A 23,613-nucleotide genomic window follows, 5' to 3' on the forward strand; every position below is an offset into this window, starting at 1 on the left:
CACAGAGGGCGGGGAGGGAGCACCACCCAGCCCTGCTCTGCCCCCAGGCCAGCTCCGCCTGTAGTTTCGCATCCTCCTTCATCCCCAGTTCAGCCCCATGCTATGCCTTCAGCCCAAGCTCCTCTGCTGAGCCAGCTGTGCTGTAATGGAGGAGCGGGCATGGACAGATTCCATTACTGGTAAGGGGGGGCGGGTCACAACAGGAAAAGTTTTTGCACCACTGATTTAAAAGTTACAGGCGCAGTTGGAACAAATGGCTTCTCAGTACAACAGTATTCTTAAAGAGAAGTGGTAAAAAAATAAAGCAAACCTGAAATTCAGTTTTTAAGTCATGTCCTCTTGAGGTTTTGTAATTAGATTTGTAAATGAAACTGTAAACAAATAGTTACAACTCTAATCAATTTGATAGTCTTTAAGGTGCCACAAGTACTCCTTTTCTTTTTGCAGTTACAACACTGATACTGAAACTGAAAATGGGATAAAAAGTAACAAAGAATCTCAAATCCTTAATTTATTTTTCTGGGTGTTTGTTGCTGCCATTCTCGTTTTCTTTGTATTTGGCTTTAAAACGAAGTAAAGTGCACATAATTAACACACGTTCTCCACCGAGATTTTTATGCCCAGCAAACCAATAATACCATTTTAAAGCTCACCTCTAATGGCAGCCTTTGACTCTCTGTCCATCAAACATGAGTTGTTCATGTGTGACTCTAGCACAGTATCATAGCCCTAAGTATACTTGTAGTGCAGTGATTCTGTGATAAGGAAGCCTTACGGTAAAAGCCAGAGAGCCGGCATCCTGTCGTGATTAACTTTTTGTCTTATGGCACCCATTTTTTCCTGTGGGGACCTGTGTGATGTGTATTAAAATTCCCTACATTCCCATGGGAAAAACTTCTTTAGTTTGAAATGTTAACAGTGAACCAGGAGTCTGCTTTTGTAGTTTCTTTCTCAATTTTTCAGGGTATGGAGCCAGCATTATGAGTGCCCTGAGGCCGACAGACCCCAAGCACAGACAGCACACGCCTTCACCTAAAAAGGCTGAAGAGAGGCATGTTCCACCCGAATCCAATTATATCTGGTGAACTCAAACATCTGAAACGTTTTATGTTACACAAAGTTCATAGCCTTCATTAACCTTTCATGTGTTGAATGTTAAAATGCTGTTCATTACAGTTAAGATTACTGGCCTGAATTTTATTAGCTTCATTATAAACCACTGAGCTGATATTTACTATTCCTTTTAAGTTTTATAAATCCTTCTTTAGCACGATTATATAGGCTTCTTGTTTCAGTGCTTTGGACAGTGTTTTGTACTATATTTCAGTAATGTTTAAACTTTCCTTTTTGATTATGTAGCTGCAAATATTTTCCAAAAATGAAACAATATCCAAGTGAAGCATTTTGTAGAAGCTGCCCTGGGTTGGTCTGATGATTAGAGAGTTTGCCTAAGCAACAGTCAGGGTTGGTTTTGCATTGTTACTATCATGTACTTAGAACAATTACAAAAAAGTTTCCTAATTTAAAAAAAACCTCAATACAACAATATCGTAGGTCATAACAATTTTGCAGTGCTCTGTATTAAATATACACTATGTCATTTGAACAATATAATATATTGTAAACAAAGTAGAACTATAATGTATGAACTTTTTGCATTGGCTTGAAGCAATATAATATATTGTAAACAAAACAGCTCTTATGTAATAAACTTTTTATACTGATGGTTATGTACAAAATAAAGATGCTGCTTTAGTTTTTTGAGGGCGTGGTCTGTTATAATTTCACTAGTGACATGTTGAAGGGATGTGAGCTCTAGGGCAGTTGGATGCCACTTCTAAAAAATAGAGAAATCACCCCAACTCTTCTTTTTTCACTGATTTCCCCCTCCCCAGATATTGGTACATCATCCCTGACAGATAGTATTTTACCCTGGGGCTTATAAAAATACTTCAAAAGAGCACATTTTTGCATTTGGAAAGGAGGAGATGGCAACAAATGGCAGATTCCACAATAATTTCACAGGATCTCTCAAGAGAATGTTCATGTTATCTCCCTGCACTGCAAACTATGCAGGCTGAACACTGGTCCGTGCAATTACTACACGCCATGGATTTTCAGGAACTAAGTATAAACACTGCTCAGGGAAGTGGGTTTAAGATCACTATGTTTGCCATGTGCTTCTCTCCTTGTTTATGGTTACAGGATAGTGTTTTTGTTTTAAATTGGAAACAAATGAACAGATATCTATTCTCTCCCTTCCTCTCTACATCACACACATGCGTGGTATACAGAGCTTAACCGCATAGGCCGTGATCATGTTCCAAAGATCCATGCGTTAATAAAAACAATAGGGCGTGAGTCTCATTAACATTAAGGTCCCTTTGCATCACGCTGGCAGCGTAAAGGGACCTTAGTGTAAATGGGGATCTGGCCCAGTAGAATAGAAATACCAATACAGATTTAGCTTGTTGGGATCATAATTAGTGCTCTACCTTGCAAGCACAGGGTCTGGATATAAACACTTGGGCAGCTTTAATTTGTACTTCAGTTTCCTTTAGGATGGGCGACTTATGAGTAAATGGTTCGTCCCTGATGACACCTCTTTGTTAAGAGACTAGGCCCACGTATTCTGTTGTGCTCAAAAAGTGAGCAAGACATGGGTGCCTCGTTATATGCCCCTGGCTCATCAGAGAGCTTGCAATGTGAGATAGTTACAAAACAATGCCATTTGGGGCTGTATACATACAGAATCATATGAAACATAGGCACAGTACCTCTCTGTACTGCCTTTGTTCTGCGCACCTGAACATCTGAAAAAGATGTCGGTACATTAGAGGCTAAGATTAACAGACAGGAAGGATTGATTCATGATGGAAGAACTATAGCAGCTCTTACTTAGGCAACACTCCTGTACATGGATGAGTAAGGACTGTAGGATCAGGCCCATTTATTGTCCGTCTTCATGAGTTAACTCCTCCTGCCTAGTAATATATAGGGTGTCAAAAATCAGTTTCACACTTCTTGACACAGAGTGTAGCCTGCTGGAGATGGAGAACAGAAAAAACATGTACAACAGTAGCAGTGCAGAAAGGGCAACAAAAATAATTAGGGGTATAAAACAGCTTCCCTATGAACCGAGATTAAAAAGACTGGGACTGTTCACATTAGAAGAGACAACTAAGGGGGGGCTATCACAGCGGTGTATAAAATCATGAACAGTGTGGAGAAAGTGAATAAGGAAGTGTGATTTACTCTTCACATAACACAAGAACCAGGGGTCACCCTAAGAAATAACCAGGCAGCAGGTTTCACACAAACATAAGGAAGTACTGCTTCACACAGTCAACCTGTGGAACTCATTGCCAGGGGATGTTGTGAAGGCCAAAAGTATAACTGTGTTAAAAAAAGAATTAGATAAGTTCATGGAGAACAGATCGATCAATGGCTATTAGCCACCATGGTCAACAAAGCAACCCCATGCTCTAGGTGTCCCATAACCTCTGATTAGTAGAAGCTGGGACTGGACGACAGGGGATGGATGACTCACTAATTGCCCTGTTCTGTTCATTGCCTCTGAAGCCTCTGGCACTGGCCACTGTTGGAAGACAGGATACTGGGCTAGATGGACCTTTGGTCTGACCCAGTATGGCTATCCTCATGTGCTTAAAGGTAAAGAGCAGAGCAGCTGGGCATAGGAAAAGATGCAGTACTCCAGTTCCCACTGCAGAAGAACTTCCCCACCATGCTGATGTGATGCCAGAGCTCTCAACAGCAACAGCGAGCCGCTAAAGGCCCATGGCCATGTGTGCACACCTCAACCCACCCTCTAGCTGCAGGAACACAGACGGAACCCCTTGCCAGCTAGTCCCTTAGACTGTAATCCTGCTATGAACAGGGATGTATCTGTAAACTCCTCTGCAAGGCAAACTCTCCCCATGGCATACAGCCTTGGCTCCAGAGCAGCCGGAAGACCTCCCCACTTCCTGGAGGCTACTGACTGTGGTGACATAAATGTTCCTTTTAAAAAGCTGGCCACCGTACGAAAGAAGTACAGACAGTACAAAATTCCCCTAGTGCCCTGCCAGTCTGTGTTAGCCTCAGCCAGAGCTAGAGCGCCCAGCTGTGGGGGGTGAGAGCAGAGTGCAGGCTCTGTTGCCATTCAGTCCTGGGCTTTTCATAAGCCACCCTCTTAAAATTCAAAACAGACCAAAAGATGGGAAGTAGAATGGGAGAGGAAAGTGATAATGTCGAGCACAACAGTGGTCATTGCCCGGGGGGAGGGAATGTTTTGGGGAAATGATCTGAGGCTTTTTTTAACGAAGTGAAGAAAGACTGAGCGGCAAGTGGTGTCCAAACACAAATTCCTACCAGATCAAAGCTCTAGGAGGAGGTCCTATAGCTGGACTTATAAGCAGTGCTTTAACAATCAGCACTACCAGTTTAAAGCCAGTCCCTCACGTCTTAGATAACTTGTGTGAAGGCAGAGGGAGAGGACACCATGATTGGTTAAACCCTGCTGCTCTATTCTGAACAAGCTGCAACAGATGGCTAACAGCCTCGTGACCCAAGGGCATATGTTGCTGCTGCAAGGTCATCAGGGCCTAAAAATAAGGTTTTAGAGGAGAGAGTTTAGTATCACACCTGACTCATGAACTTGCCATGAAAATTGTAAAAGTACAGATTAAAGGAACATGAAAAGTACCTAGACAATTAAAATGTTTTTTTCCTCTTCATTTAAGTAGTCTATAGTGAAAAAATTATTCTGTGCAAGTTTAATTAAAGAATTGAAGTCCAGATTTAAGGTTTTATTAGGTTTTGCACTTGTCTACACAACGTCTAAGGTACGTAGACTGTGTTAGGGTATAACAGGGTAAAAAGCTATAGATGGAACGAGTTCCAACTCCTACATTTCACCAGGTCGTCCCCAGCAATTACAAATAAGACCCTTCATTCCACATCATGCCATTGTGCATGTGGTATATTCCACACATTTGACAGAAAACCTGTTTTAGAAATAGTTGAGAGAGCTTTAATAAAAAACAAACCAGTGATCCTATCTGTCACAGCCTGCTACCTATACATTCAGATTTCATTGCACCACAAGTCCAGCTGCACAGCCCTGAGAGGAAGAGAAACTACTAAATAAAAGAAACAGCTAAAGAGTATGTAAAATAGCTTTCTATAGATAATGTTACTGCAGTTTCAAAGTCCAGTATCTTGTGACGTACCAGGGCTAAGCCAAATAAGCACCACAGCATTAGAAATGAGTGATAGTAAACACACTACTCCCGCTCCTCAGCCCCCTCCGGAGCTCCCCCCTTGCCTGCCAAATCACAGCTGAGTATGTCATCCATGTCTTGAAGACTCAGCCCAATCAAACCCCCACCTACGTCTCTGCTTCTCTCATCGCATCCTAACTTCTGTGATGCCAGTCTCCCACTCGTCCTAGTACTTCAGTCCATGCCACCTTTCTTGCATGGAATAACCTGTCACCCAGTGTGTCTAGCTGCCTCCAACGCTTGACTCAGATCCCTGCGGAAATCCATTTGTCCTGTGGGGATCACAACTGTAACCTCACGTCAACCTCACCCCATCACCTCCTCATACAGACATGCATGCTAAGCCAGCTGAGTCTCCCAGGGTATTTTTCTCTGTTTTAGGTTGTAATCTCATCGGGGCAAGGCCTATGGGCCAGATTTGCAAAGGCATTTACTTAGCTGCCTAAAGATGCAGATTGGTGCTTGGTAGGCGTTTAAAAAGAGGCCAGGGCAAACTCCTATTGATTCCAACTGGGCGCTTTTGGAAAAAATCGACTAGGCAGCTACTGCATCTTTAGGTATCTGAAACACCTTTACAAATCTGGCCTCATGTCTTTACCTGGATCTTGCACAGTACAAAGCACGGGCGCCACTTAAGTAAGAACCCTAAAAATAAAGTTAAAAGATTGATACTAATGCAACCAGTTCCAGCCCAGCTGGTTTGTAAGACACTGGCTCCTAAAACGTTCAGTTGTCTAAAACTGAATTTTGACTTCCTGCTCTTTAGCTGGGGGTGGGTGGCGAATGCTAGAGGTATGTATGTATCTATGGGCAAGGGGGTGGTAGGAATGTGACGTTTGTGAGAATGAAGGGAACACTTTAGTGACAGGCCCATTTTTCATATAGAAGTGGTGATCTGAAAACTGCCCAGAGGGTTGGAATGATAGATGCATTCCCAGGTGAAATGGGCAAGAAACTGTAAATGCAATGAACACGTGAGTCTGCTGTTTATTACACGGCCATGGCCAGGCCCCACTCCCCCCCCGCCCCCCCCCAGATGTGCAGCTTTTGAAAAGGAGAATTTTAAAAGTGTTGAATTACTACTAACCAAAAGAACCCTCCTGGCATTTCAGCCATGGGCATTTTCAGTGCAGTTGCTAAAGAGCTCCTATAAATTATGTTCATAAAAATGATGAACATTTATTATTTCAGACTGAAACACTTTTGCTGTTGCTCCCAAAGCATTAAGTGCTCCTTTTTTGAATTTCACCAGTGCCTTGTGCTAGTGGAAAAGTCATTCACCATAAATGGAGCATGATTGTTACCCAAGAAAAGTTCTCAACGTCGTCCAGTGTGTGTACAGTACCACAAAATAGTTCCTAACTAAAAGAAATCACTCACATGCAAATATATACGCATAACCTTTGACAACAACATTAACACAAAGCCAGCCTCTGACATATTCTATTTCATACAGCCCATAACACACTTCCTCTTAAAGTTAAGACCTGAGGCTGCAATGTTTTTTTAGAAGGATTTCTATGGTGCATATCCAAAAACATTTCCATGTATCAAAATTATGAGATTTTGGGAACCCAAAGGAAAATAAAAGCTATCTTTCAGACTAGCAGCCGTGTTAGTCTGTGTCCGCAAAAAGAACAGGAGTATTTGTGGCACCTTAGAGACTAATAAATTTATTAGAGCATAAGCTTTCATGGGCTACAGCTCATTTCATTGGATGCATAGAATGGAACATATAATAAGATATATATACATACAGAGAACATGAAAAGGTGGAAGTTGCCATACCAACTCTAAGATGCTAATTAATTAAGATGAGCTATTATCAGCAGGAGGAAAAAAATTTTTGAAGTGATAATCAAGATGGCCCATTTCAGACAGTTGACAAGAAAGTGTGAGGATACTTAACATGGGGAAATAGATTCAATTTGTGCAATGACCCAGCCACTCCCAGTCTCTATTCAAGCTCAAGTTAATGGTATCTAGTTTGCAAATTAATTCTAGTTCAGCAGTTTTTGTTGGAGTCTGTTCTTGAAGCTTTTCTGTTGCAAAATTGCCACCTTTAAGTCTGTTACTGAGTGACCAGAGAGGTTGAAGTGCTCTCTTACTGGTTTTTGAACGTTATGATTCCTGATGTCAGATTTGTGTCCATTTATTCTTTTGCGTAGAGACTGTCCGGTTTATCTCCTGCTGATAATAGCTCATCTTAATTAATTAGCCTCTTAGAGTTGGTGTGGCAACTTCCACCTTTTCATGTTCTCTGTATGTGTATATATATCTTCTTGCTATATGTTCCATTCTATGCATCTGTAAGCAGTGTCAGGATGAGCTCCACCCTGACATCTGGTGGTGAGGTGTGGCAAGTTGTGGAAAAGAACTTCAGGGGCCGATCTCATTTGCATAGGCACACCCACCACGCCTAGAATGAGACCATAGCTGCCCAAATGGTCACTTTGGCTGCTGTGGGATCCCCAGTGTCTCTGTTATTGGGGCAGGAAGAATAAATTGTTATTACCCTGATTATGGGAACAGTGCTTGGAACTGTACGTGGCCTTTTATTATGATGGAGGGATTCACCATCAACTAAGTAGCACTCGCTAGGCAAGGGTCATGGGTTCCAAAACTGTGTGAATGGAGAGAGGCTGGGAACAAGTATTAATACTTGGTGGTATGGGCCCCTTGGTGAGGGTCTTACATGCTAATTGCACTTCCTCCTCTCTCCACTGTGGAATATCAGAGCTAATTTTGATTCTATTAGAAGTCTAGTTATAGGCTGTTGAGCTCACTTTGGGCTGACAGTGCACCAGCACTGGGGCTCCCCTACTACAAGCTGAATTCACCTAAGAGCTGAAATCACTGAGTGTTGTGTTAAGTAGTGGGGGAGTCTGAAGATATATTGTGGAGCAGTTCGATGCGGAGCAGTGTGTGGATGGCAGGAGCTGCTTGTGGGCTGTGGAGCTGAGCGAAGGAGTTCGTGGGGCGGCTGGCGGAGCGGAGCGCAGCTGAGCGAAGGAGTTCGTGGGGCGGCTGGCGGAGCGGAGCGCCGCTATGGGGCGGTCAGCTTCAGATCATGTAAGGTGCCTCTTACCCCCGTCCCATTTCCACCCAGGTTGGGAGGTAAAGCTCCGCAGATAAACTTTCGAACTCTGGGGCTGCCCTGACCAGGGACAGAGACTTTTGGGGCATTGGACTTTTGGGACTTTGGGTGATTTGGGGTTGCTGGACTCAAGAACCAAAGGGAAAAGGGCATGCCCCAATTTGCTTGGGGTGGGTTTTTTTTTTGCTCATGGGTTGTGTTATGAATCCTGTTGGTGGTGTTTCCCCAACATAATGCCACATTGTTTCTCTCTGTTATTAAAAGGCTTTTGCTACACTCAGACTATGTGCTTGCGAGAGGGGAAGTATTGCCTCTTGGAGGCGCCCAGCAGGGGTGGTATATATTTGTCCCAGGTCACTGGGTGGGGGCTCGAGCCGGTTTGCATTGTGTTATTGGAATGGAACCCCTAGATATTGAACCCGGCCCTTGTTGCTGCCAACTCTGACGGGCAGAAGGGTTACACATCTGATGAAGTGGGCTATAGCCCACGAAAGCTTATGCTCAAATAAAGTTGTTAGTCTCTAAGGTGCCACAAGTACTCCTGTTTTTTTAAAGATATCTGACATTTGTTGGCTAAATTTAGCAGCAGCAGTCTGCAGCTTATCAGCTTGTCTGTCACCAGTAGTTCCACTAAATCACCTGGAATCCCTATAGAAGAATTCTATTGGGGCGATGGAAACAATTTTGTCAGTAGACAAGAAATTATTAAAAATCTCTTCCGTTATCTTTGGGGGGTAGAAAGTGCATGTATGAGAAAATCAATTAAAAAAACACCAAAGAACTGAATTAATTAAGACATAAATTCAGAAAAAGGGACCGATGTTTTAATAACATTTGGGAAAGATTTGTAGTTGGTAGCATTGCCAAAAAATGTAAGCTAGTGCATTTACAACAGTGATGTGGGATTCAAGCTACTACTTCCTTGGAACTTTACACCTTTATGTCTCCACTCCAAAATCTCGGCCTGCAATACAGTCTTGGAAATTGAAAAATGGGAGATATTCACTAAAAGGTGTCTCCAGTAAATTGCTTCATATTTAAAACATCTGCATTATCATCCCGTTATGCCCTGCTGTTCATCAAGAGTCTGATCTTCTCTATCCAAGAATATACTGAGCTAAGAGACAGATGTGTCCATTTGGCCAGAGATGGCCACTGGGCTGTAAAAACACTTTCATCCTTATGAGTACAGTGCCTTTTTGCACTGTTGCCTTCAAGGAAACCCCACACAAACTGATTGTAAATTAACTGCAAAGCAGCAGATGAGGCTCACTCCTGTATAATTATTTCCATTTTTAACCAAACTGGTGCATGTCTGACCATGAATAATTATTTTCCTCTGTCAGAGACACAGCTAGTTAACGCAGGTGTTTGTGTTCTAGCTGCCATAGCCCCCATCTTTAAAGTGTGGAAGAGAAATGATCCAAGTTCTATAGATACCTAATCTAGATTGACTTAGCATTCAAAAAAATTACAAGAGATGGTTGCGTTTCCCTAAGATATTCGGACACAACTGCCATTAAAATGAATAACAATGAGGTGTCCAAAAGGCACAGGTAGCTTTACAAATCTTAGCCAGCCTCCTGGGCAGACCAAAAAATCTTATTTCTTGAGGAACAGGCAAAGTTTGGGAGAGGGCTGAGCTACTGCATTTCAACCATTTCATTTTCAAATCAACAGCTCCACACTAGGAAGCTTTAAGCAGCAAAGCACATTTATCTAAGGGACTAATAGGTCCCCAGTACTGTCAAATATATCTTTAATATATCTTTGATATATTCACCTTCACAACACCCCTATGAGCAGGGAGGTGTGATGGACTTCCCCGAGGTGCAACCTGGAACTGGGGTACCGCTGAGCCCTCTGGCATACCAGTCTGGGTCCCCCTCACACTGTGAGACTGTGACAAGCTGCAGTCCTCTCCAGGACTTGCACTTACACAGCCATACACTAACAGGGACACACCCAGCTGCAGGTACATGAATGCTTTCACTAGCTATTCATGAGCCAACAATAGAGAGGCTCCAGCCAGTCCCACACAGCTCCCCAGCCTAGGACCTCAGAACTATACCATTTTGTCCTGGTCAAAAGCCTGACAAGTATACATTTATTACCCAGTCCATCCCTTCCCCGATGTGGAGAGGACAATGCACCAGCCCCTGTTCCTGAGCAGATTTCCCTTTTGTACTTCAAACAACACACTGTTTTAGGTAAAAAATATAAAACAGATGTATTAACTACAGAAAGATAGATTTTAAGAGATTATAAGTAATAAATGTACAGCTGAAAGTAGATTACCTAAGAAACAAAACAAAACTGCAATGTAAGTTCTATAAACTAGACAGGATTTGAATTAAGTAGTGTCTCACCCTGATGGTAGAAACAGTCCACTACTCTTCCATACACAGGCTGGAATTCTTTCTTTCACCTCAGACCCCCTTCTCCAGTTCAGTCTTTGTTCCTAAGGTGTTTCCAGGTGTTGTGTTGTAGGGGGAGTGAAGCCCTGTGATGATGTCCCTTTTATAGCTTCTTCCATGTGGAGGAAACTTCATTCTTCCAAGCAAAGTCCCCAGCAGAGTTTGTGGAAAAATACAAGCACAAGATAGTGTCCAATATTACATGATCTAGTCACATACCCTTGCATGCTTCAAGAAGTCTTAGCAGCCATTATTCATAGACTGGCTGAAGTGTCCCCAGGAAAGCCCATCCGGCGAGGATAAGCTTCTTCTATGGCCTATTGTGTTTCTTAATGGGCCATTACTTTGAATGGTTCATCCACAATGTGCTGGCTAGACTGGATGCAAACTGCCTTGTGGGTGTCACTCCAGGAGCAAACACATTTATATCATGGTACATAGTCAATATTTAATATTCATAACTTCAGATACAACGACAGCACGTACAATCCAACAGGATATTAATGTTTAACAGATGAAGACTTTTAGAATGATACCTAACAAGGCATACTGTGCATAAAACATATCATAATCATATCACCTGGTAAATATGGGGGTGCTAGGGTAGGTCACAGAAGGAAGTACTTCTATCCCTATTTTAGAGATGGGGAATTAAGGCCCAGACAAACTTTACCAAAGTCTGTGGCAAAGTAGAGACTCAAACCCAAGTCTCCAGTCAACACCCTACCCACAGGCAGGGGTGGCAGGTTTGTAGAAATGTTGGTGGTGCCCAGAACCCGCTCCCCCCGCAACTCTGCCCCCACCCCCACCTGCCTAAGGCTCTGGGAGGGAGTTTGGGTTGGGGGTAGAGGTCTGGGCTGCAGGCTCTGGGCTGGGGCAGGGGATTGGGGTGCAGGAGGGGTGCAGGGTGCAGGCTCTGGGAGGGAGTTTGGTTGCTGGGTGCAGGCTCCGGGCTGGGGCAGCGGGTGGGGGTGAGGGCTCTGGGATGGAGTTTGGGGATGGGAGGGGGTGCGGAGGGAGGGGGGTCAGGGGTGAGGGTTGTGGTGTGGGGCTGGGGATGAGGGGTTCATGATGCAGGACGGGGCTCAGGGCTGGGGCAGAGGGTAGGGGTGCAGGGGGGTGAGGGTTCTGTCTGCAGCTGGGGATGAGGGGTTTGGGTGTTGGAGAGGCTCAGGGCTGGAGCAGAGGGTTGGGGTGCAGGGGGATGAGGGCTCTGGCTGGGGGTGCAGGCTCTGGGGTGGGGCAGGGCTGGGGATGAGTTTGGGGTGGAGGCAGGCTGCCCCGGGGCTGGGGCCAGAGTGGAGGACTCCCCTCAGACCTCTCCCAGCCAGCAGCAGTGAGCTCTGGGGGAGGGGCCCCCCATCCCCAGCAGCACACTCACCCCACACCATTGTCACTGCACATGCTCCTAGGGCCCCTCTCAGGTCCAGGAAGCCCCCTTGCCTCCTCTGTGGTGGATGCCGGGGTGGGGTTGCCACCACATGTGCGCCTCCTCCCCTGCTGCTGCCCTTCACTGTAGCCTCACTGGCGGTTGGAGATGGGGCGCCCCTTGTCCAGTGTGGGGCAGGAGTAGTGAATGTGGGCGGGAGGGCCCTGTGCTGGTGAAGGGTCCCGCCGTCAAAAGGAAGGGTCTGAGGCAGAAGGGCAGGGGCAGAGGCAGGGAAGGGCAAGCTGGAGGTGCGGGCACTGGGACCCTGCGGCGGCAGTTCATGCCGGGAGCCAGCAGAGCAGAGCCAGCGTGGAGCTGCAGGGGAGAGGCAGGGGTCGCTCCAGGACCCGGGGGAGGCGCGCGGGGGCAGCAAGTGGGGCTGGGGGACACTCTGGGGAGGTGGGGGGCGGCAGGCAGGGCCGGGGAGAGACCTGGCCCCAAACATTGGTGGAGCCGGGCCCCCGGGCCCTGAATATTGCTGGAGCCCGGGAACCATGGGCCCATACAACTCGCCACCCCTGCCCACAGGGCCACCCTTCCTCTCATTACAGTCATACTGGCTGCTCAGAGTTTGAAACAAAATAGAAACAAGATATGTGGGAGGAGTTTGAATGGCTCTCAGACACCCACAGCTCTCTGTCTTTGTGGTATGAGTTCCATGAATGATTATTTGACACTCTCTCCAGTACTGTGTAGTTTATAACTCGGGAATGGTGGGTGAGTCACCCGCTTTTGAACAAGACTATCCTGTATCAGTATCACAGTATCTCCTTGGTAGCGTCAGGGAAGATAAAATCAGAGCAGTGAAAACATTCAACTCCTATAGTAGGAGACAAAGCAGAAAAATAGATCATTGGCATTAGCATTCTGTGGAGTCCCAAAGCAAAGATGAGATAACAGGCTAGCATCACCGTCCCTGGGGAACCAAAATACTGATGCTTTAGTCTGGGATGAACTAATATGTAACTTTTGTTTTAGTACCTTTTTAAAAAAATAGTCTCACTTGCCTGTTTCTATGGTATGGTGATGGCTAAGTGACAAATTTTATACTGTTGCCCTAACATGTCTACGTTCTATACAAAGTGATCTCAACAAAACTTGTGAGTTTTGCTTGACTGTCTTTTTCAATATGATACAGAATCCCCCACTGTCCGAAAATTGCTTTTCCTGTCCTAACTCAATTGTGGATAGATAGCACCTCTTAAGATTCACTTAAACCCTTAAAATAGGGCTTTAGAGATGCACAGGGCATGTGCTGGCCCTCTGCACAAGGTGAATTCCACTCACAACAAAGACTATGTGCTTATTTGTACTTTAAATAAAGTTTGTGAGTACAGTAGAACCTCAGAATTACAAACACCAGAGTTATGAACTGACCAGTCAATCACGCCCTTCATTTGTAACTAGAAGTACCAATCAGGCAGCAGCAGAGACAAAACAGCAAGCAGATACAGTGCAGTACTGTGTTAAACATAAACAACTAAAAAAATAAAGGAAAAGATTTGACAAGGTAAGGAAACAGTTTCTGTGCTCATTTCATTTAAATTAAGGTGGTTAAAAATAGCATTTTTCTTCTGCATAGTAAAGTTTCACAGCTGCATTAAGTCAATGTTTAGTTGTAAACTTTTGAAAGAACAACCATAACTTATTCAGAGTTACAACCATTTCAGAGTTATGCCCAACCTCCAATCCCAAAGTGTTCGTAACTCTGAGGCTCTAATGTAGTTATTTTGTTTTGCAATTTTAAACCTCTATTAATAGTCTCATCTTTTTCTGGTCCCTCTGGTCTATTTTAAATTTATTGGGCTGAAATTCATCCGGGTGTGACTCCTTTGAAGCTAACGGAGTTAAACCAAGGATAAACTGGGCCTTCTCTCACTCTCAGAACAGAATGTTTATGTCAGAAAAGTGAATTATCACTATAATTTGATTGCCTCTCACAAAGCAACCTTCTTAAGCTTTCAATCATAGCAAAGAATGAGACTGCACCTCAATCTACAACAGGTGTTGCTCAGGCTGTTTCTGGTATTAGGAGACAGTCTGCCAGAACCTGGTATATTTTGTTCATATTGTGTATGTGTGTCTTTCCATTGTTTTCTTTCCAGCTTTGGCTGCATTTCAAGGAATAAAGGATTCTGAGCTACGAAGAAGGTAATAAAACCTCCAAAACTGTTCCAGCTGATCCTGTGCCTGTAGGATTCAAGCTGAAATGTAACTCCGGCTATTCCTATTTAGTCATTTGCTGCTGCTTTGTCTCTCCTGCATAGATTTGTTTTCTCCCATCCCTTTCACCTCTCAAGCTACCCTAGTCTGTAGTGTTTGTCCAGTACTGAAGAAATTCTTACCTACAGGCTCTATTTATAAAGCTAGGATCACATCCATTCCCAGTGTAACTCCTTTAACTTTAATGGAGCTATAGCAGAGAGAAATTTCACCCCCTGGGTCAATGTGTCATTTATTTCCAAGGCTCTGCTTGGATTGACTGTGTTGTCTCAGATTTTACTCTTCCCAACTCTTGCAAAAATTTCAACCCAGCTCCATCAGCTAGAAGAGCTTTGATCTGCGCTGTGAGTTAAACCCCCAAGGTGTTATGCTGCTAGTATAATTTCATATTTGGCTAGGCAAAGAGACACCAAAGGGTATGTGCCATGCTGTGCTGGGCTAATGCCAAACCTCAAGAACATTGTTAGAACATCAACAACCTCTTAAGCAATGGAATTGTCCCCGCAAGATATTTTTAAAAAAAAGTTTTATGGCCATTATGAAAAGGCAACGAGTTAAAAGAACAAGTTTTAAAATGAAATGAGTCACAGGTCTTTTTTTTTTTTTTTATTGCAGCCTTTGCTGTCAGAGTGGCTGCTAATCTATCGGCCCAGAGATTTGCGTGTGGCTTTCAGCAGTAAGATTTTGTTCAAGCTTTGCTGATCGCACACTCCTTATTCTCTGGGGGTAGGCATCGGTGCCAGACACCTTTATGCAAACTTTAGAACACAGCCAAAATATTCAGACAGAAACGAAAATGGAATGCTAATTGAAAATGTGCGCAGCGCTATGCCCATCCCAATTAACTGTATCATCAGATACCGGAAGGCTTTTAACAAGCCACGGGCTGCTGAATTTGTGCGCGGACTTTAAAAGTGTGCAGTCAGCAGTGAAATGCCTGCAGTGCCTTAGAACTAATTTCTTATGCAAAGCTAAATTATGCATAGAACAAATGGGTTGTTTAAGAGTACTGCATGTTTTCCAAAGGGCACTTTGAGTGCAGTTTGGAGCAGATTTATTACTTACCTCTGTGACTTTCCGAAGTTCAGAAAGCCCAGGCTTTATTTTTTTAAAATAAAACATCACAATCTTCAGTTTAAAAAGAGTACTGTACATTTTTGGCTGGGATCAACCTTTACTGTGTGTATAAATAATCGATATAAAAGAGTGTGCTTTAATCCTTCGCCAGATATGTCTTCAGAGGCCAGGATCATGGTGGAGTCACACAAATCCATCTCTTGGGATTTGATTTTTCAGTGATTTCTAGCATACCTACCAAGGTACACACATTCCTATGCAGTGCCTTAGATGCTGTGTTTATGTCTGCACTGGATTGTTAGTTCCATGGGGCAGACACTGTGTCTTGTGTGTCTGGGCAGCAATGAACACAAACCGGCACTTGAATTCTAATAAGACACCCATATGTACAGCCTAGAGTCATGAAATTTGGAGCTGGAATCGGATTTGACTCTGTATTTCATAGTGAGGCATTTGGATTCAGTTCAGCCCATGAGCACCAGAAAGAGCGCACACAAGAGAGCACAGTACCACAGGAAAGTGAGGTACAAATTGCCATATCATGGGCTCAACAATGCTGATTGAGTTCACATCAGCTTACAGCGATTCAGCAATGAAATAGATCTTTAGCTAGCTGTAATTGTTCTTTCAGCTCTAAAAGCCTCACCATCTCTACTGCCCTAAATCCCACAGCTCATGGAGACAGAAAGGGACTGCAGCATAAAGTTTACTAGGCCCTGGTCTACACTAGGACTTTAGGTCGAATTTAGCCGCTTTAAATCGATGTAAACCTGCACCTGTCCACACGATGAAGCCCTTTATTTCGACTTAAAGGGCTCTTAAAATCGATTTCCTTACTCCACCCCTGACAAGTGGATTAGCGCTTAAATCGGCCTTGCCGGGTCGAATTTGGGGTACTGTGGAAAACAATTTGACGGTATTGGCCTCCGGGAGCCATCCCAGAGTGCTCCATTGTGACTGCTCTGGACAGCACTCTCAACTCAGATACACGATTGTTTGCCGTTGCTCTGACACAGGGAGGGGCAACTGACGACACGGCTTACAGGGTTGGCTTACAGGGAGCTAAAATCAACAAAGGGGGTGGCTTTACATCAAGAAGTATTTCAGGCAGGACTTCACGGAGGGTTCCAATAAGAAATGGTGCACCTAAGTTATTGTCCTTATTGGAACAAGGAGGTTAGTCTGGCCTCTGATTGATACATGGCTAGATTTACCTCACTGCACCTTCTCTGTGAGTGACTGCAGTGTGACCTAGAGGAATGAGTCCCCTAGACGGGGGGGGGAGGGGGGTTGCAAATGAGTACAAAACAAATCTGGTCTATTTCTTGTTTTGATCCACTCCATCTATCTTTTACATCTTTGGCTGGCAGCAGACGGTGCAGAAGGACTGCATGCCATCCACATCTCATGGCTGCTCGGCAGAAGATGGTGCAATAGGACTGCTAGCCATCCTCATCTCTTGCCTGCCCGGTAGAAGATGATGCAATAGGACTGCTAGCAATCCATAACACCTGCCTGCTCACCATAAGATGGTTCTATTGCACTGTCTGCTGCCACAAGGCAATGAGTTGCTGCTGCTGTGTAGCAATGCAGTACCATGTCTGCCAGCACCCAGGAGACATACGGTGACCGTGAGCTGAGCGGGCTCCATGCTTGCCGTGGTATGGCGTCTGCACAGGTGACTCAGGAAAAAAGGCGCGAAACGACTGTCTTCCCTTGCTTTCACAGAGGGAGGGAGGGAACGGGGGCCTGACAATATGTATCCAGAACCACCCGCGACAATGTTTTAGCCCCATCAGGCATTGGGATCTCAACCCAGAATTCCAATGGGCGGCGGAGACTGCGAGAACTGTGGGATAGCTACCCACAGTGCAACGCTCCGGAAGTCGACTCTAGCCTCGGTACTGTGGAAGCACTCCGCCGACTTAATGCACTTAATGCACTTAGAGCATTTTCTGTGGGGACACACACACTCAAATATATAAAACCGATTTCTAAAAAAACGACTTCTATAAATTCGACCGAATTTCGTAGTGTAGACATACCCTTGCACTAGAGCAGTGGTTCTCAACCTTTTCCCCACTACTGTACCTTTCAAGGGTCTGAAGCCCGAACCCTGCCGCCTGGGGCTGAAGCATGTAACTTAGCTTCAAGGGACCCCCTGTGGAGTGGGCATAGGCACCGATTCTATGGGTGCTCTGGGGCTGAAGCACCCACAGAAATTCAACACCCACCAGCCACAGCTGATCTGCAGCAGTACCAATCAGCTGTTCAGAGGCTAGGGGAGATGCTTGGGGGAGGGTAGAGAGCAGCGAGCGGTGGGAACCTCAGGGGAGGGGGCAGAGTGCATCTGGGAAGAGGTTGAGAAAGAGAGGGACCTCAGGGGAAGGGGCAGAGTGGGGTCAGGACCTCAGGTGGAGCCGGGATTGAGTACCCCTGATGAAAAATAAAAGTCAGTGCTTATGGATGTGTGCTTCAGAGAGTTGCCCTGCTTGCCACCCCCTAATGCCAGCCCTGCACTTGTGACCCCCCAAAACCCATCCTGTGACCTCCTGTTGTGACCCCCTCTTGAGAAACACTGAAGCAGCACTGGCAGGGCTGCATTTGCAGTGAGGAAGATGATCAGATCCCCCGCTACAAAGCACAGCCCCTGTTGGCGTTACTCCATTCCTGCCTGAGGCTTGCAGTTTGCGGGGGGAGGGGAGGGAACAACACGGCCTCTGCTCTCCAGACTATGTTCATGTTAAAAAGCTGGGGACGTGGCCCCGTCTCCCACCAAATATGGTGCTGTTGACTCTGCCTGTGTGTGCAGCATCATGGGACTGTTTTGCCCAAAAGCTCACTTTTGGCTGGTATTGGATCACAAATCACTTAGTTATTGGGGCAGGAGGAATAAAGCATTGTTATCCTTGTTGTGTGACTCAAGGGCAGCAGAACTGTGCTTGGCATGACCTGATTGAGAGACTCACTCTCAACTGAACTGCAGTTGCTAGGGAGGGGACAGGTAGCCAAGGCTCAGTGGAGTTGAGGATGGGCCCTGCCTAAGGGCTCCAGACACCATTTGACCGCTCCACTGTGTAATTACAGAGCTAATTAAGGCTCAGTTGAGAATCATTTGTTTCACACCGATCAAGCTGCAAGTCACTCATAACCAGGTGTAAGCATTAGACTTGCTGTGTGACAGTATTTCTGATTAAAGAGACAGTCCAGTCTGCATTAGCAGTGAGGCTTCCCCACCAACAAAATCACGGAGAGCTGTGTGAAATGGTGGGACCACAAGACATCCCAGAGGGTGTGGAGCACTCGGCAGAGCAGCCGATGTCAGAGCAAGCAAGGGGCTTTTCCCCTAGCCCAGGGTGGCAGGTGAATTCACGCAGATGCACCTCTGAACTCTGGGTCTTCACTGAGCAAGGACAATCACTGTGAATAAGGCGTAGTGATGGGAGGGGCACACTGGAGGAACTTTTGGTTGCTGGACTTAAGAACCTGGTGCAAAAGAGACTGCCCAATGTATTTGGGGTGTGGGTTTTGCTCATGGTTTTATGCTCATGAATCCTGCTTGTGGTGCTTTCCCAAGTTAATGCCAGGTTACTTTCCACCTTTTTATTAAAAGTTTCTTTTCTACACTCAGAAAAGGGAAGTATTGCTTCTTACAGGCACCCAAGGGGAGGTGTGCAATTATCCCAGGTTACTGGGTGGGGGCTCGAGCTGTTTCTGTATTGTATTGTATTGTTGAAAAGGAACCCCTAGTTTTGAACCCGGCCCTTGTCGCTGCTGACTCCACCTGGCAGAAGGATTACATACACACTAAAAAGCTACATTAAAAGATTATTAATGTTGCTGTCATAAATATAAAGGGAAGGGTAAACCCCTTTGAAATCCCTCCTGGCCAGGGGAAAGCTCCTCTCACCTGTAAAGGGTTAAGAAGCTAAAGGTAACCTCGCTGGCACCTGACCAAAATGACCAATGAGGAGACAAGATACTTTCAAAAGCTAGGAGGAGGGAGAGAAACAAAGGGTCTGTATGTCTGTCATATGCTGGTTTTCTGCCGGGGATAGACCAGGAATGGAGTCTTAGAACTTTTAGTAAGTAATCTAGCTAGGTATGTGTTAGATTATGATTTCTTTAAATGGCTGAGAAAAGAATTGTGCTGAATAGAATAACTATTTCTGTCTGTGTATCTTTTTTGTAACTTAAGGTTTTGCCTAGAGGGGTTCTCTATGTTTTTGAATCTAATTACCCTGTAAGATATCTACCATCCTGATTTTACAGGGGGGATTTCTTTATTTCTATTTACTTCTATTTTTATTAAAAGTCTTCTTGTAAGAAAACTGAATGCTTTTTCATTGTTCTCAGATCCAAGGGTTTGGGTCTGTGGTCACCTATGCAAATTGGTGAGGCTTTTTATCCAACATTTCCCAGGAAAGGGGGGGTGCAAGTGTTGGGAGGATTGTTCATTGTTCTTAAGATCCAAGGGTCTGGGTCTGTAGTCACCTAGACAAATTGGTGAGGCTTTTTACCAAACCTTGTCCAGGAAGTGGGGTGCAAGGTTTTGGGAAGTATTTTGGGGGGAAAGACGCGTCCAAACAGCTCTTCTCCAGTAACCAGTATTAGTTTGGTGGTGGTAGCGGCCAATCCAAGGACAACGGGTGGAATATTTTGTACCTTGGGGAAGTTTTGACCTAAGCTGGTAAAGATAAGCTTAGGAGGTTTTTCATGCAGGTCCCCACATCTGTACCCTAGAGTTCAGAGTGGGGGAGGAACCTTGACAGTTGCAAAGTCAAGTACTTAAAAGTTAGGAAATAACAGAATTGCAGACCAAAGTGTAACCTTAATTCGCTCCCCTTGTTCATATTCATTATGATACAGTATTACATGATTACATACTACTTTTTCCACATGACCCCTCCCGCACTCAATAAAGAGTCTGCGCTCCAGCTCCTCATCAGATCTGTCTCCTCCTACAGCCTCTCCCGCTCCCGCTAGTTTGTCAGTCCCTTCCCCTTCCATTGCCCTCAAGTTCCCTCTGTATTACAATCTGGCAGCTTTCTCCTCCATGGTGCCTGCATCCAGCAGGTGATCAGTGAGAGGACAGGAGGCACAGACTCCCTGCCCTCAGTTTAGGTGCCCAGATCCAGACCTGGGACAGTCCACAGCAGCCCAGAGATACAATTGCAGGGAAAGTCCTGCTCAGTGCAGACCAAATCTTTGGGGAATTTAGCTGTTAAAATCTAAGTCTCTACTGAATATGTACAAACTGCAATTTTTTCAAAGGCTTAGACCTTGGCCAAATTTGGGCAGATCTTCATGGGGCCAGCAAAAGGCACATCACTGACACAAAGGCCGTTCCCTGCCAAATTTCATGTCCCTGCTCCAAGGGGATGCTAGAACTTCTCAAAGAAAAGGTCACCAGAATTTTTTAACTTGAACAAAACAACATTTTTTTCCTTGCCTTATTCTTAGAAATGGCTGAATCATTTTGCCTGAAATTTTCAGCCTGAGGTACGCATCCAGCATGGAGAATTTCAGCCCAAATGGTTAAAGTTTGGCAAAGTTGTAAGCAATTGAAAAGAGGAACTTATAGCGAGAAGCCTTAAAATAATATGTGAATAGAATCGCACAGCTTCTGCTTCCCTAACTTCTCAGGATATGTGACTGGCAGGAGTCGGCAAAAATACATGGCTGTCGTTTCTTATGCTTTTTTTTAAAAAATAGTAGTCATAGAATGGTACAATATGGTCCGTAGGTCAGCAATATTTGGCAGCTACAACTTCATCAATGTACTTTACTTGTTCTTATGACAATATATATAACTCAGTAATAACACAACCAGATTGCACATGAAAGCACGATGTAAAGCTGCCTCACCATAGCCAAGTGACCTATATGAGTGCACAACAAACCAACCTCTACAGAGCTCAAGTCCATTGAAGGGTGAAATCTCAAAAGTTCAGAATGTGGATGCTTCATTTGCATTTCAAAATTTGAACATTATTTAACTAGCTCTAAAATGAAACTATGCAGGAGCCTACCAGGCCATGTGCCCTCTTTCCCAAAACAACCTTCCTTCAGTCCTCCCACAGATCACCCTCCTAAATGGTGTCTTCAGGATGACTCAAAAGTAGGGCTGATGTTGAAAGGTCTTCTAAGGGACTAAAAACAGCTCTCCACATCATCCACTGCTGCCCCTTCCTCCAGTTAATGGAATAAAAAATGGCTCCCACTATCTCACCTGGCCACATGGGGCTGACTAAAACAACCTGGAAACCACACTCCATACCATGTGACCAATCTCAACCAATCAACCTGGTTCAAAATACTAAGAAAAGTGCAAGAATTTTTTCACACAATTATTTTGGAATGAAATTTCTAACTTTTAAACAATTTGTGTCCAATCACTAAAGATGACGTTTTGGTTAAAAGTGACTTGTTATGAATATATTACTCTGCTCCATTTATAGTATGCACCTATCCTACTCCTCTGGGTGGAATCATTTACATCATTTAAAAATACACATAGAAAAGTTCATTGTGACTGAATGTCAACTTTTAAAACACTCTAAAACTAGTTCTCCCTTCCCCCTCAAAGAAGCCTGAAAAAAACAGGCTCATCTGCGTGTCTTGAAGATCAACAGACCCCAGTTCTGTGAAAGCCACTGGCCTGTTGAGTGATTTTGGCCAAGTAACTGCCCCACTCCGTGCCTCAATTTCCCAATTAGTGCTGCCCTCCTTGGTAAAGTGCTTTGAGATCTACTGATGAAAAAGGCTATGGAAGAGCTAGATGTTGTTATTAAAGCAAGAGTGGAGGAACAAATTGCAGAATCAAAAATTCTCCACTGAAAATGCCTTTTCCCAACTCCCAGAAGGAAACACTGAGGTATGGTAACCATAAGCCTCCCAGCTGATCTCAGCTACATAGGTAAAACACAAGAAGAAACAGTTTCTAGATTCATGAGAGCCAAACCATGAAGGGCTTTATTGATTAACTGAACTCAAATTGAAAGCCAGTGAAGCTTCTGGAACACAGGGTTCAATGTATTGTCTGCAGAAAGCACCCTAAGGTAAGTGGTGGCAAAGATTGTGCACCAGTTGAATTTTCCAGGTAGTCTTCAAGGACAGCCTCAAGCAGTGCAAAAAACAGTAGACCAACCTGGAGGTGAAAGAGGCATAAATAACCATGGCAAAATGGGTGGAAGGACCAATTTCTAAAAAGTCCTTCCAAGGGTTCTACTGTTTATTTACCTGTTTGTCATGGAATAAAGAACACCTGAGCTTTCAGGAAAATTTCATAGTGGAGGGACTCACACAGTTCAATAAGTAGTTGGTCAAATTGCCATGCTTGGTGCCAAAGACCGCAGGTAGAGCCCCACCAGTAAAAAGATCCCCAGATGAGATCTAGACTTCATCTCAAGCTCCTAAAAAGTGTTAAACTTCAACCTTATCTTGGATGGTGTTTATTGGGGATTGAACAAATGGTTAAAAAAAGTCCTTGAACTAGCCTTATTGTGGGTATGACCAATCAATTGCACATGTACAAAATGGGAAATGACTGCCTAGGAAGGAGTACTGAGGAAAGGAATCTGGGGATTATAATGGATCACAAGCTAAATATGAGTCAAAAGTGTAACACTGTTGCAAAAAAAGCAAACATCATTCCAGGATATATCAGCAGGAGTGTTGTAAGCAAGACAGAAGTAATTCTACCACTCTATTCCACGCTGATAAGGCCTCAACTGGAATACTCTGTCCAGTTCTGGGTACTACATTTCAGGAAAGATGGGGACAAATTGGAGAAAGTCCAGAAAGGAACAAGAGAAATGATTAAAGGTCCAGAAAACATGGCCTAAGAGGAAAGATTGAAAAAATTGGGTTTGTTTAGTCTGGAGAAGAGAAGAGTCGGGGGGGGGGGAGGGACCATTATAACATTTTTCAAGTACAGAAAAGGTTGTTACAAGGAAGGGGGCGGGAATTGTTCTCCTTAACCTCTGAGGATAGGACAAGAAGCAATGGGCTTAAATTGCAGCAAGGGCAGTTTAGGTTGGACACTGGGAAAAACTTCCTAACTGTCAGGGTAATTAAGCACTGGAA

The 23,613-nt window shown here is 44.5% G+C and overlaps 1 protein-coding gene across 1 annotated transcript in view; it reads left to right on the forward strand.

Annotated features, from left to right (window-relative positions):
• The window catches only part of WIF1 (Wnt inhibitory factor 1), a 55,358-nt gene extending 53,594 nt beyond the window's left edge, over positions 1 to 1,764 (forward strand). Inside the window, exon 10 of the mRNA XM_048835902.2 lies at positions 964 to 1,764. Within this exon, the coding sequence (XP_048691859.1) occupies positions 964 to 1,085 (122 nt within the window). The 3' untranslated portion in view covers positions 1,086 to 1,764. The remainder of the gene's footprint in view (positions 1 to 963) is intronic.
• The last annotated feature ends 21,849 nt before the right edge of the window (positions 1,765 to 23,613 follow it).

The sequence above is a fragment of the Caretta caretta genome, chromosome 1 (assembly GCF_965140235.1).
Source record: "Caretta caretta isolate rCarCar2 chromosome 1, rCarCar1.hap1, whole genome shotgun sequence".
In the NCBI taxonomy this organism is placed as follows: domain Eukaryota; kingdom Metazoa; phylum Chordata; order Testudines; family Cheloniidae; genus Caretta; species Caretta caretta.